Source organism: Amblyraja radiata, chromosome 22 (genome assembly GCF_010909765.2).
Source record: "Amblyraja radiata isolate CabotCenter1 chromosome 22, sAmbRad1.1.pri, whole genome shotgun sequence".
Lineage (NCBI taxonomy): Eukaryota > Metazoa > Chordata > Chondrichthyes > Rajiformes > Rajidae > Amblyraja > Amblyraja radiata.
The window spans coordinates 39,823,990-39,839,472 of record NC_045977.1 but is presented as its reverse complement, the minus strand read 5'-3'; the positions used below and the strand labels follow the sequence as shown (position 1 = coordinate 39,839,472).

Here is a 15,483-nt window from a genome sequence, read left to right as displayed (position 1 = left end):
GCTATTCGGAGGTTTTCGTTATTTGGATCTTCGGATAAAAGGTTGTGCACCTGTACTTGTTTTATGGCAATATATAAGGTTAGATGTATACAAAACGTAATTGGATTACTATGAATGATGAAATATGATCTGTCCCTCCACTGATTCATTCAACACAAGGGTAGAGCTCAGATGTGCTGAATTGAAGATCCCGATACACTTCTTACCTGACCCCATGGTTTTATACCAGCATAACCCTGTTTGATGTCTTAAACATGTTTTATTGTGTTTTATTTTTAAAGTTCTGTAAATTGTTTTCAAATATCTCTGATTGTCAGTTAGAAATAATTAAAAGGACCTTTGACGACATTGGCTGTCCACGGGGAACCAGGTTGGACTGGGGTACAGGGCCTCAGGTTCTTCAGTCAGAGACCTGGTGGGCTCTCTTGGGATAGCCATGCAGCAAGGCCTGAAGCTTGATATTATTAGAGGCCTTAAAAATGCGAGTGTGGGATTAGCAATAGCAGGGGTGGGTGTGTGGGCCGAAGACCAGAGTTCAAGCATGATCATGCCCAATTTTTAGGCCTTTAGTGCAATAGTTCAATAGGGCTTAATTTTGCCACATGCGCAACTGCACAGTGAAATTCATTTTGCATATATCACATATGTGGGCGCCACCATTTTTGGCGCCATTATTCAAAGTGCAAAGTCCGGTCGGCCCGTGCGCTCGATATACTGGAGTAGTTCCCGCAAACCGACGTCCCTCTCCTATCCTCGCCCGGCCCATCTTTGTGTCAGAGGAGTCTCCTGCAGCCTATCTGAAGGCACTGGAGCCATTACCCCGGTTCACCCTCCTCCCAGCCCTTGCTCTTCACATCCCACATCTCCAACTCCCTCCCAGTTACACCGTCTGCAAGCCTTCGGGCGGATTCCCGATCCCACCGACCGATGAGCCTTCGGGCAAAGCATTTGTGTTCCTCATGTACATATCTAATATTCTCTGCCTGTGAATTTTGTACATCCTGTATTTTTGTTTGCTCTTCCTCAATGCTACGGCAGTAAATGTTCTTGTTATCGTTGGTGAAGGCTGGAGCAAGAACTGCAATATTTTGCAACAAGGAGTGCAGGAAGAAGGGGTGGGGGGTGAATAGAATTTGTGGGAAGTAATTTACACAACTGTGACTGAAACAAAATAAGATTGTGAAAACATGGAGCTATTTCAAAATGTGAGTGCAGTAGTTTTGTCATTCATTCTTCGGAGCGCAACAGTGTACCTCATAGAATATGGTACATTCATCAGTCTTATCACCATGTATGTATAATAACAATAGGCAGGTGAGATATATATCTGTTTAAAATTGCTTGCAGTTTTATTGTATTATTAAGAGTGTAATGAAATCCACTAAAATGGGTTCTGCTGGAGCAGTTGAACTGCAGTGGATGCAACATGTTTGTAATAAAAAAATTGTGTTTTTTTTCTGCAGCTGTATAAGATATTGTATGTCCATTCTCTCTTTCAGAGGATGTTCCACCATATTTTAAGACTGAACCAGGGCCACCACAAGTTCACCTGGAGGGAAATCGTCTGGTCTTAACTTGCCTAGCAGAGGGAAGTTGGCCCCTTGAGTTTAAGTGGTTCCGAAATGATACAGCGATCACAGCATTTTCAAGGGAATACAGGTAATGAAAGGAGTGTGCTTTAACTCAAATAATCAATACATCGATTATGTCATATTTAAACAATGTCTGATAATTGTATTTATACTTGTTTATTGGATAGCTTTATTATTGGTTGGAATTTGGTGCAAAAACGATTTTATGATGATGTACTTTGGCACAAAATAATTAGTATAACTTTGAAGTCAGGATGATGAATTGAGAGTGAACTTCACTAGTGCCTATCTGAGGGTTTTTGACCAACACCCTGTAACGGAAAATGGAAAGAATCCCAGCCTTCCTCTCACGCCAGACTGATTGACCAAATATTTTTCTGGCTCAAGTATAATATGTTGGTGGCATCCTCAAAAGGTTGCTTTGGTTTAATCTTCTAAGAATAGAAATGTTCTCTCGAAGCTAATTTAATTCCAGAACACAGTACTTGGTAAAAATAATTTTGCAACAACTGATGAACATAAGATGCATTCCATAATTTCTTCTGCATAAAAGAGATTTGACTGGTGTATTTCTTAAAAGTTTGTTTTTTATACTTATTCACACCTCTTGAGCTAGAAATAAACTGATGTTGAATGAAGCACATAGTAGTTTTAGTTTTAGAGATACAGCGTGGAAACAGTTTCTTCGGCCCACTGAGTCCATGCTGACCACTAATCATCTGTACATTAGTTCCATGTTATCCCAATTTTGCATTAGGGACAATTTAGAGGAGCCAATTATCCTACAAACCTCCATGTCTTTGGAATGAGGGATGAACTCGGGGAAAACCCATGCGGTCATAGGGAGAATGTAGAAACGCCAGACAGACAGCACCCATAGTTAGAATCTAACGCAGGCCTCTGACGCTGTGAGGCAGCAGCTCTACCACAGCACCACTCTGTTCGGTGTGAGTGTGGCAGTCAAATCTTTGTGGCTTTTGTTCCTAACTGATCCCCAAAAGCAACAAGTAATAAGGAGACACAAGGAACTGCAGATGCTGGAATCTTGAGCAAAATATAAAATGCTGAGGAGGAACTCAGCGGGTCAGGCAGCATCTGTGGAGGGAATGGACAACTGACTTTTGGTCAGGACCCTTCTAAGGACTCAAAAACCTGACTCCCTGTCTGAAGACGGGACTCATTCTGAAACACCATCCGTCCATTCTGGCCATAGATGTCGCCTGACCCACTGAGTTTCCCTGGCACTTTGTGTTTTGCAGCAAGAAATACAACTTGTTGGCAGTCATGAGTGCATCTCTCAGCGACTAGTCGTCAATCCATTCGTCGCCAGGAATAATATCTATGTTCTCTGCTTCTTGTTCACTAAACCACTGGAATAATCTGCTTCTTTCTAATCAACACAAGCATTTCAGCATTTTTTATATACCACTGTAGCTCAGTAATCTCCTTTGTTCAAATGAAAGACCCACTATTTTACGAATCTTTATGTTTTCTCATAGGCAGTGTAGGAGCCATTTAGGTTACAGGTAGCATCCCAGTAAATTTGTGTCATGACCACTATATTTCCTCAACATGTTCCCAATAGCATAGATTACAAAACTACACTGGATACTCTTTTTTTCTATTGGCAGCATTTACTGTTTCAACTTGTTATATTGACCTGGCATGTGGTCTCAAGAGCCTATTGCAACTATTAGCAGACCTTGATCTTGTTTGGACTGCTGTCTTTTGCTGGTGTGAATGGCCAATTTATCCTACCTCGAGTTTAGTGTAATTAGGATTTTGAAATGATTGGAGCCAAGCTAAGCTAAAGCCATCCACTCGCATTCATATAAGTACAAAACATTCTGTCAACATATTAAAATGCATTTGAGAATCTTTCGACTCAGTGTTAATGGAACTAAATTTGTTTCATGTGTAAAGTGGACCTGTTTGTGTTACAAAGGTTAGTACATATAATCATGAAGCATGAAAACGGGCCCTTTGGCCTAACGCTTCCATACCAACCGATATATCAATCAATGCTAAACCTATTTCCCAGACTTGGGTCCGTACCTCTCATTCCTTTCCCCTCCATGTTCTGGTCTAAATGTATCTTCAATGCTGAGATTTAACCTGACTCCACCATATCTGCTTGCACGTAGTTCCATAAACCTTCCACCTCTGTGTGAAAAACCTGCCCCCTCAGATCTTCCTTAAATATTTCCTCTCTCACCCTAAAACCTAACACCTCTCACACCCTAAAACCTAGACTATCTAGTTTTAGGCACCCCTCTTTACAAAGTGTTCTATCACAGACGTTCCAGTTCTTGCCCATTCTCACTTTCTCTGATAAGATCGTAAAGCTCCCTCACAAGTTGGACTGTCTACATCCTGCATAAAACCCCTTTCCTAGTTGCATTGAACAAATTTCACTCTCTCTAGGCCCCTTACACATCCCAGTTCATAAAGTTAAAATCACCCACTACAACAACCGTGATGCTTTTACATCCTATTGCTCTATGTTCACATATTTGTTGTTTTTGAAATCATTCTGACTATTTGTAGGATTATAATATAATTCCATCAAAGTGATCGCCCTTTCTTATGTTTAAGTTCTAATCATATGGTTCATTTACGGATCCTCCCAAGACATATGGTGATAATCTTCTCCCTGATCAACAGTGCAACACACTATCCTTCAGGAACTCTCCCCTTGTCACACCTGAAAATACTATCGCTCAGTCACATTTCCATGATTGCCACGATATCATAAGCCACACTTTCAACTCATCTATCTTACCTGTAAGGCTCATTGCATTCATGTAAACGTGTTAAGCCGACCAGTCTCAGCTGCACCCCCACCGCACTGCCCATGAGACCTGTGTGTTCTATTTACTACACACGCATCTCTCTCCCCTCATTTTACGTTGTCATATTGGGTCCCAACCCCTGCATCGCTAGTTCAAACTATCCTGAGAAGCAGCGGCAAACTTCTTTACGAGGATGGCGGTCCCCGACTAGTTAGATACATCCTTGTATTGGTGACATCTGCCCAGTAAAGATTCCAGTTATCCAAAGCTCTGCACCAGCTCCTTAGTTATGCATTCACCAGTTATCTTTTCCTATTTCTAAACTCATTACTTCCTATATCCCGAGATTACTCTCTTAGAGGTCTTGGCTTTCAACATTGCTGCTAATTTCCTAAATTCCCTTTTGCAGGCTCTTATCTCACTTACCGATGTCAGATCATTTGTATTTATTGATTTCAAGTATATTGCGAAACAGTGAAAAAGTTTGGTTTATGTGCTATTCGGTTAAATCAAATCATATTATGCTTGGGTACAATCAAGCCATACACAAGGACAACAGGTAATGTAAAGAGAAAAATCTGAGAATGCAGAATATGGTTTTACAGCAATGCGACGTTGCAGTAACAGAGGAAAAGTCCAACGTTTGTCATGACGTCAGTTAGAAGGTCGGAACTACACCCTAACTTACGGAAAGATGGTTCAGTAGTCTGATAACAGAGAATAAATTGTTCCTAAATTTGGTGGTATGCGTTTTCAGACTTTTGTGTCTTCTGCCCGACAGGCGAGGGGAGAAAAGGGAATGACCGTGGTCCTTGATTATCTTGGCTGCATTCCCAAGACAGCATGAAGTGTAGTTGGAATCAATGGTGCACAGGCTGAACAGTGTGAGAGACTGGTTACATCTACAACTCTCTGCAATTTCTTGCCGTCTTGGACAGGGCTGTTCCCAAATCAAGCTGTGATGCAATCTGATGAAATGACTTCACTTGCCAATTGATAGGTTGTGCTAGTAATACCGTGCTTGTTGAAACAGAACTTGATGGTTGAATTCTGTCCAGGTTTATTCTGAGTACTAAACTGAACATTTCATTTTTTTCAAGATATGTAATCCCATCGCTTCAGCGTTCGGACACTGGGTTTTACCAGTGTGTGGTCAGGAACAGACGTGGAGCACTTTTGCAGAGGAAGACACAAGTACATGTAGCATGTAAGTGCATGTCATATGTTCATCAAGGTGCTCTATTATCAGCTGTATATTTGAAATGTTCCATGTGTGATGTCATCTAAAAGTACCAAAGAAGTTACCGCCTTCTGATATAGTGTGATCTAATTCTTCGAACTGCCAATACAATTAAGTATTGATTCACTGGTAGCACAGGAAATTAAGAAAAGTGAACAAGATACAATGACCTATATTGCATATTACCAAAGGCTATTCATTGATTTATTTGTCCAATACCTTGCACCTCAATTAATGGCATTGAAGTCAGAATTAAAAATGATATTTTGGTCAGGTTAGTTTGTCCTTGCATCACCTACAGTTGTGAACGACTTGGAGACACAGGAAACTGCAGATTCTGGAATCTTGAGCAAAACACAAGGTACTGGAGGAATCCAGTGGTTCAGGCAGCACGATGAAGAGAAAGACAAGTTATAGGTGAGGGGGTGGGGGTGAAGGTTATAAGTAATAGGAGCAGAATTACGCCATTCGGCCCATCAAGTACTCTGCCATTCAATCATGGCTGATCTATCTCTCCCTTCTAACCACATTCTCCTGCTTTCTCCCCATAACTCCTGACACCCATTCCACAGATTCATCACCCTCTGACTAAAGTAATTCCTTCTCATCTCCATCCTAAAGGAACGTCCTTTTATTCAGAGGCTATGACCTCTAGTCCTAGACTCTCCCACTAGTGGAAACATCCTCTCCACATCCACTCTATCCCAGCCTTTCACTATTCAGTACATTTCAATGAGGAGTCCCCTCATTCTTCTAAACTCCAGTGAGTGCAGGCCCAGTGCTGTCAAGTGCTCATCATAAGTTAACCCACAAATTCCTGGGACCCTCTCCAGAGGAGATTGGCAAATCTGTTAATTTCATGTCAAACACTAGAGGTGAACAGAAGACAAAAGGATGTCAGCTAACGAAGAAAGAGGAGCAAAATGTAAAACTGGAAGGAGGGATATTGGTGGAAGAGAATAGGCGGAGGGAAAATAGGGGATTAAAGGGAAATGGGGAACTTGGGGATGGATGATGAGTGTACAAAGATAAAACTGCTATAATCACCTCATCATAAAATGTGACTGCTGTTTCAGTGGTTCTTGTCCAACACCTCCACCTTTATGTACTATCTAAACAGGTAATTAATAAACTAACGAAATATGTAACATTTTATGTACAGTGATTTAAAGAAATACCATTAAAGTAGCATTGACTTTTTAAGAACAAAACCATTATTGTTTACATGTCAATCATTGAACTCTCATCCTCACTTGTATCCTCAGCCTTTTGCACCATTCCAGCAAAATCTAATTTTGAGGCTCAACATTAAATTCAATGAATTCAGATAACCAGCCGTTCCAGTTTCTGTCACAACTGACCTGTTCTGGTGTATTAGCAAAAAATGCTGGGGATAGTCAGCTTGTTGGGCAGCATGGTGACAGTTCATGATGGGATGATCAGCTATCAGCTTCGCTATCTTTTTTCCTCCTGTCCTATACTGTCTGAATGTTACTGCCATTTTCTTGTTCACCATATTCCAGCATCTGAATTTTTATTATGATCTATAAATATATTGAAATCATAAGCTGAACGTCATTATTTTTCACAACCTTTTGTCTTCTTCCCATCTCTAGCCTTTGTCTACCCATTTTCCAGTAAACCCTTCCCCCTCATCTGAATCCACTTATCACTTGTCAAGCTTGTCCTGCCCCCACCTCTCTTACAGCTTTCTCCCCCTGACTACAATTATTCTGAAGATGGGTTCTGACCAGAAACGTCACCTATCCACGTTCATCAGAAATGCTGCCAGACCCGCTGAGTTACTCCAGCACTCTGTCCTTTTTTGTGACCAGTTTCTGCAGTTCCTTGTATCCACAGATGAACATCATTATCTTTTTTCATATTTGTTTACCAATCAAAAATATACATTTCTAGATTCTGACTTAATCACATATGGCTATACCAATCAGTTCATATTACACTATGTTGTGAGAAATATTTCAATTTGCTCATTGCCTGACTTAACTCTGTTTAAAGTCTGAATGACCCTTTAACACAGTACTTTACCTTCATCTCTCAAGAAGCCTTCACTCTATTTAATTTAAAGTGTGAAATAAACCAAACTAAATATTTCTCTTTGAATACTTTTCTCTGGTATATTCACATTTCCATTGAGACATTTGCTGAAAATATTTCAGTTCACTGCTTTTTCTATTTTTGGAAAATATTTGTCTCACCCCCATCACCTTTCACCTATTTGTCCTCTTGATACTGGTGATCACACAGAAGACTCTTTCCTAGGCCCACAGTATTCTGTGCTGTAGTCAGCTGAAGCAGTGGAATAGATGCAGGGAAATTATTTTTCCTGAGATTTCTATCCTGCCAGATGGTAAAGATGAAATAAGATTTGGTGCAGAGTGAAATCAGATCTTGATTGCATCCTTATGTAGTATTATGTGTTGGATCTACACAGTGCTTTATTGAACTTCATAATCCCTGACTTACACTGCTTTAATTGGACTCTTTTGGAGATAATTCTGGTGATTTATCTGCTTGAGTTGAGTATCTGGCATCAGCCTGGCTTCAGTCTGTCAGCTCTACATCACACAGCTTCTCTACCGTGTGATGGGATGTGAAGTGACCCAGGTCATTATAGATATATGAAGCGGCTTGGAACAGTGACTTATGATTGATTTAGAACCCATGAAAATGTGAGGTGAAATTGCAGGTTTTTGTTAGTTTTCACTCAATGTTACTTCATTTCAAGCATTTCAAAGCTACTCTAAATAAGTTGCAATCTGTTCGATTCAGTAATGTACTTCATTACATTTGTGTATTGAGCTGTTAAGTCTGATCTCTTTCTTGCTTTGTAAGTCAGACTTGTAGGCTACTAATTTATCTTGTTAACTGATCTGATTCCTTTAAGTTAATTTCAAATTTCAGGAATGGCTTGTTTACTTACAGCCATTTCATACTCAAGATACATAATCAAGTCTTATTTCAGAAAGAAAGCAGAGTTATCCTGGTTATTGCTTGAATGGACCTAATTACTATTGACTGCTGGCATCAAATTTATTCTGTTGCGGGCTTTGCTTCGAATGTAATCCATCTATATAACGTTAACATTTTCATTTGTTTGCCATGATTGCATCCTTTCTTTGGAAAATCATTTTTATCATCATCACACTGGGGGAAAAAAGTAGGTATAGGGTGATTTCACGAAAGGTCACTGGAGCGTAGATCCGCACCCACGTGACCGAAAATTTTAACTGGAGTACATGCGTCACTTCCGGTACATGTTAGTGAATGGGAAAACACGCACTTTCACACCCGTTAAAAACATCGAAAACGGCCCGTTTTTGAGCTGCAATTTACTGTACCGGTCGGGGTGACCGTGAGGAACAGCGACCTAAATTTACAGTCCAAAAAAATGATAGAAACTAAGGTAAATTCAAGAGGGAGCTGAAGGTGTCAAAACGGCGGAAGTGCTAGCAGACATTTGCCGTGGAGATTTAAAGATCGAAAATATCGGGAATTATCGCGTTTGCTCGCTGCATTTCATCAAAAGTGGCATTATTGACTTTTTATCTTTATTCATTTGTTATATGAAAAGTATTAAAAGTTAAAAATCCGTCAGTAAAATTGCAAAATCGCCCATGGTTCTCAGGTGGGTTTTAACATGCAAAATGTAAACACTTCTGAAGCTCCATTTACCATTTAAATAATCGTAAACTATCAATGCGTTTTGAAATACATTTTACTGAGATGCAAGCTAAGGAATGGGAACGCCATGCACGTGCAACAAGAAGAGAGTATTAAAGCAGATTTGGTTGCAGCTCAAGCATCTATAGCTCTGCAAGTTGGCGTTCTTGTGCACATTGTCTATCCTGCTCACAGTGGGTGCCCAATCAGGATTGTTGACATCATTCCATGCTGCAGGCTTGTCTGTTATTAGATGATAAATAAATAAATAAGTAGTTTGGGTGCTTGTGCAGGCTTTAAACAAGAAACATTGAGAAATATATTTTGGCAAATAATAAAATGTCCTGCTTTTGTCCAACTAACAGCTGACAATTATCCCATTTATCAATTCATTTCAAAACGCATTGATAGTTTACGATTATTTAAATGGTAAATGGAGCTTCAGAAGCGTTTTCATTTTGCATGTTAAAACCCACCTGAGAACCATGGGCGATTTTGCAATTTTACTGACGGATTTTTAACTTTTAATACTTTTCATATAACAAATGAATAAAGATAAAAAGTCAATAATGCCACTTTTGATGAAATGCAGCGAGCAAACGCGATAATTCCCGATATTTTCGATCTTTAAATCTCCACGGCAAATGTCCGCTAGCACTTCCGCCGTTTTGACACCTTCAGCTCCCTCTTGAATTTACCTTAGTTTCTATCTTTTTTTTGGACTGTAAATTTAGGTAGCTGTTCCTCACGGTCACCCCGACTAGCACAGTAAATTGCAGCTCAAAAACGGGCCGTTTTCGATGTTTTTAACGGGTGTGAAAGTGCGTGTTTTCCCATTCACTAACATGTACCGGAAGTGACGCATGTACTCCAGTTAAAATTTTCGGTCACATGGGTGCGGATCTACGCTCCAGTGACCTTTCGTGAAATCACTCTATTTGTAATCACAAATGCTATTTTGAATAATTACAAACTGAGCCCTTTGTAGTGAAACCATGCCATAATATCTTTCTATAATGATTTATAGATCGTTGGACACTAATTATGAAGGTTTTTACGGGTTAATTAATGGAAAATGCTGTGCATAACTTCAGCATATCATTATGCATAGAGCCCTACCCTGTAGAAAAACTCTGGTTTTATGAGTTATCAATGCAGAGCTAACGGTTATCTTCTCGGTTTGAAAAAATTACCTTTTACGAGGAATCTCGTGCAAGTCCCCAAATCAACCAGATACTGGTCAAAAAGCACAAACTTCCAGATGCTGTGCATCTGAACTAAAAAAATGAACGTGGTGGAAATATTCAGCAAGTCTTTCAGTCGGTGTGAAGAGAGAAAGTTAATGTCTGTGGTGATCACCTTGAATCAGAACTAGGAACGTTTAGAAACTTTTTATTGTGGATTGTGAAAGAAGTGGAGGGATGGAGAGAACGAACCGTTGATTAGGTGGAGACCAAGAGTAAATGGGTGGCAGGGATTGGTGTCACCTGATAGAGGATGATGAGTTGTTGTTTATGACACCTATTCTGTCTTGGGGAAAAATTGGGATCTTTCTACCCTTTACCCGCCTTTGCAATTTAAAATATCCCAATTGCTAGGAATTTCCTCTTCTGATGCAAGACCATGAACCTAAAAAGTTAACCTAAATGCCTTTAGTCTTGGTGTGGGGAGGAATTGCAGATGCTGGTTTAAACCAAAGATAGACACAAAAAGCTGGAGTAACTCGACAGGTTAGGCAGCATCTCTGGAGAAAAGGACGAGGAGACGTTTCTGAAGAAGGGTCTTGACCCGAAACGTCACCCATTCTTTTTCTCCGGAGATGCTGTCTGACCCGCTGAGTTACTTCAGCCTTTTGTGTCTAGCCACTAGTCTTTGTCACTTACTCTTCATATCTCTCTCTCTCTCTCTCTCTCTCTCTCTCTCTCTCTCTCTCTCTCTCTCTCTATATATATATATATATATATTTATCCTACATATATCTACCTATTAAATACGTCCCCCTCATTTGTGTCCACCTATCACTTATGACGCTTTGCCCCATCCTACCACTCTTTTCCAGCTTTCTCCCCCCCGCCCCACTCCATCAGTCTGTACAAGGGCACTGATTCGAAAAGACATCTGTCCACTCCGTCCAAATATGCTGCCTGACCCGCTGATTTCCTCCAGCGTAGTGGAGGAACAATCTTTTTGTTCAAGATTTCAGCACCTGCATTTTCTTAAAAAGTTAACTCTATTTCTCTAACCACATGTGTTTCCTTATTTCTGGATCTCGGAGTCTGCTGCTGAAATGTGGACTGTGCAGTTAGTTATCTCTGAGGAATAGGCTGAACTAACAGTGTAATGCTTGGAAAAGTGCTAGTTTTCAAAGCTTTAAGCATGATACCAAACGTGTAACAAAGTTATAATTGATATCTATAACAGGACTGAATATAGGGAGGTTGCACAGCAGTCGAGGTCACGACCCGTGACCCGTACTGTTGCCACACAAAGCCTTCTGGAGTACACGCGGTGGGCCCGTCTTCTGTCCCAGCAACCAGACTCCACGCTGACTGGTGCCACACTCGTGGACCCCGGGCCGTCTGTCCCCGCGGCGGGGGGGAGGGGGGGGTGGGGGTGTGGTGGTCGGGGGGGGGGGGGGGAGGGGTGCCGGTGCAGCACGGTCAGTGACTCTGGGTGTGCGGAGGGACCAGACTGTCCCACAACACTGCTGCAGCTGACGGGGACGTTTCCGGGTTTTCGTCCCCGTGTGTCCGCTGCCCGGAGCCGCGGCCCCGCTCCACCCGGTCCCGTGTGTGGGTGCTGCCAACTCGCAGCCCGTGACAGTGCAGCCTACAGGGAGAAACGGGGCAGAGGGCGGCCGTGGCCGAACAGCCCTGATCCCAGGTGGGAGAGTGGAGGCTGTCCCGAGGGATGCGCTCCTTCGGCCGCTTACACCTTGGTGCTCAGGTTAAGAGCAAAGATACTAGAGCATTTGGTTAAGAGCACTCAGCCACCCTCCACAATTATTTACAGCGCAAAAATTGACCATTTTGGCGTTTTTTCAAGTTCAAGTGAGTTTATTGTCATGTGTCCCTGTATAGGACAATGAAATTCTTGCTTTGCTTCAGCACACAGAACATAGTAGGCATTTACTACAAAACAGATAAGTGTGTCCATATACCATGATATAACAGGTAAGACACGTTTCATGAGTTACTTGTGTATGCGGGAGGCTGCCATGTCCTCCAGAAGGATTGAGCTGCTCCGTGTGTCGCGCCCTTTGACCCGATAACCTTACGTGCAACCCCCTTATTGGAAAAGGAAATAAAACGTGCATTCTGTATTACAATACCGCTGAGCAGAAGAATTAAAATGTAAACAATTCAAAACTTGAATATTAACATGAATTTATAACAAAGACAGCAGAAAAAACCGTCACAAATTGTTAAATACAGAACAGAACACTCTGGCCGAATTTCCAATTTTTCTTAAATTGTTCAGGAGCAGAAATGTTACTGTTTTCAAAAGCCTTGTGTCTGCTTCTATATCATCCAATAACAGGTGCAGAGGGGAACTGCTACAGTAAAATACCAGTTTAGAACGGTCTGTCCAGCTATAAGATATGTGGTTGATTGTTTTGTTCTAATGCATTTGTTCCAATCTTACAGATTTTTATGACGTTTAAATGGCTGTTATCTCTGTACAGACAGAAGTTTTACGGGTAATAACAGCATAAATGGAGGTTCACAAAATTGCTGGAGGAACTCAGCGGGTGCAGCAGCATCTATGGAGCGAAGGAAATAGGCGACGTTTCGGGCCGAAACCCTCTCAGAATGGAGGTTGATGTTTCCCTCGGCTTGTGTATCTGGAATCAGGGGTCACAGATTCAAAAAAGGGCATCAGCCATTCAGGACTGATATGAAAAAAGATGTCTTCACCTAGTGGGTCGTGAATCTTTAGTATTCGCTACCCAAGTGGGCTTTGGAGTCACAGTTGTAGAGAGCTTTCAAGACAGGGAATCCTGGATTGTTTTGATTTTAAAGCAATCAAAGGCTATACAGGAAAGTGGCTCTGAGGTAATTGATCTAATAATTGTATGGAATGGTGAAAGAGGCACATGGGACTAAATAACCTAATGCTTTTATTTCTTATGTTCACTTTCATGGGTTATTAATGTTTCAAAAGCAGGTTTTCATATGCTGTTGAAATGCATTTTGCAACCTAAAAATGTAACACTAAAATCTGTATGGATTTTGAGTTTAGAATTCCTTTAAGCTTACCCAGATTTTATTCAATATAAACCCCTGGAAACCTGCTTCAAATTTGTGTCTGTCTTCTAACCACAGATATTAGGGATGTCACGCGTTTGACGAGTTTGCTTCTGAAATGCTTTTACCCACCATCATTGTTGCTAATTTTCTAGACTCTCTCTTCCAGATATTAACTACAACAGCTCCCCCCTCCCATGTCTTACTGCCCCCCATCATGATAATGCTTTCTACGAATTTGGAAGTTCAAATAAAACAAATCTACACATTTTTAAACAAACAAGTGCAGAAAACACAGTGAAAAAATAAAAGACAGTGTTCTTCATGTTCGGTGTATACTCAGTGTTGGACAATCCACAATCCACATACAGCTACTGAAATCTTTGTTTTTTGAACCCTATATGCATCTTATAAAAAGTTAAATTGTGTAGCGGTGTCGCAGTAGATACATTTTTCACTCCAAGTCAAGATGTTGGTTATATCCACAGGTATTTCCTAACAAGGAAGTGGTATCAAGCAGTAGTTGTTCCAAATACGTTTTAGCAGCTAGAGACACAAGAGACTGCAGATGTTGGAGCTTGAGCAAAGCACAAAGTGCGAGAAGATCTCAGCGGGTCAGGCAACATTTGTGGTGGGACCCTTCTTCAGACCTTTAACAGTTATCCAGTTTGATCTGGGAATGGGAAACAAAAAAACATAAGAGAGAAATTAGATGGTATTTGTCTAGATTGTCTCTTGAAAAGCTATTTATTATTTAAGCATATGAAGTTTATCCCCTAAATTCCAGTTGATGATCAGTTTATGTCTTTTTCATATCAGGAAATTACGTATTTTTATTTTTTGCAATGTTTGATAGCGTTTCACATTTAATCAGTCAATCTCTAATTTTGTATCTGCAGACTTGGGGAACTTTGAAGGAGGTGATCAGAGTATTACAATATCACAGGGTCAGGCTGCAGTACTAAAATCTCCGAACCTCAGCAGTTACCCACAACCACAGATGACATGGTTTTGCGATGGCCAGAAGATTATCCCCAGCAACAGAATGTAAGTGGCCTGTTCATGTCATTGTTGGGGAATTATTTTACATTGATGGATTTTCTTAATACTGATGTAAAATCAAACGTTTTAAGTAGTTACTCGACACAGAGCTTTGTATGCTGAGGTTGCATTTTTTAAGTGCGGGAATCAACGTACTGTTTGGAATCAACATACTGTTTAGAATCATAGACAGTTGCTTCTCTAGGAGTGAAGTTCTGTAAAGAGAAATAAGTATTTCTTAACCACAGGAACAGCCTATGTTATATGTTATATTCATATAATGAATATTCATGTAAACTAACATTCCTTGTTGCAAAATTTGTTTCAGTATGGACAGAATTAAGAAGGATATTTTACAGTTAGATATTCATAATTGTTTTAGTTTAATGCAATGAAACATCAATATTTTCAACAGTTTCTACTTATACATTGTCTATACGCAGCTAAACTTCCCATGGTATGACAGGAACGTTGAAGGTATGATCGGAAAATAGAAACATAGAAAATAGGTGCAGGAGTAGGCCATTCGGCCCTTCGAGCCTGCACCGCCATTCGATATGATCATGGCTGATCATCCAACTCAGTATCCCATCCCTGCCTTCTCTCCATACCCCCTGATCCCTTTAGCCACAAGGGCCACATCTAACTCCCTCTTAAATATAGCCAATGAACTGGCCTCAACTACCTTCTGTGGCAGAGAATTCCACTGATTCACCACTCTCTGTGTAAAAAATGATTTTCTCATCTCGGTCCTAAAAGCCTTCCCTCTTATCCTTAAACTGTGACCCCTAGTTCTGGACCAAAATGGCCAAAGAATTTAATAAATTACTTAAGAGTGAGACAGGTGGGTCAGGAAAGATTTGAGGAGGATTATTACACTCGGGGTA

General features: G+C 40.7%; 1 protein-coding gene across 2 annotated transcripts in view; it reads left to right on the top strand.

The window, feature by feature from the left end:
* The window catches only part of sdk1 (sidekick cell adhesion molecule 1), a 577,103-nt gene that overhangs the window by 222,584 nt on the left and 339,036 nt on the right, over nt 1-15,483 (top strand). For both annotated transcript variants that reach the window (XM_033041133.1, XM_033041132.1), the window contains exons 2-4: nt 1,500-1,659; nt 5,485-5,591; nt 14,455-14,602. In XM_033041133.1, coding sequence (XP_032897024.1) covers nt 1,500-1,659; nt 5,485-5,591; nt 14,455-14,602 — 415 coding nt within the window. The remainder of the gene's footprint in view (nt 1-1,499; nt 1,660-5,484; nt 5,592-14,454; nt 14,603-15,483) is intronic.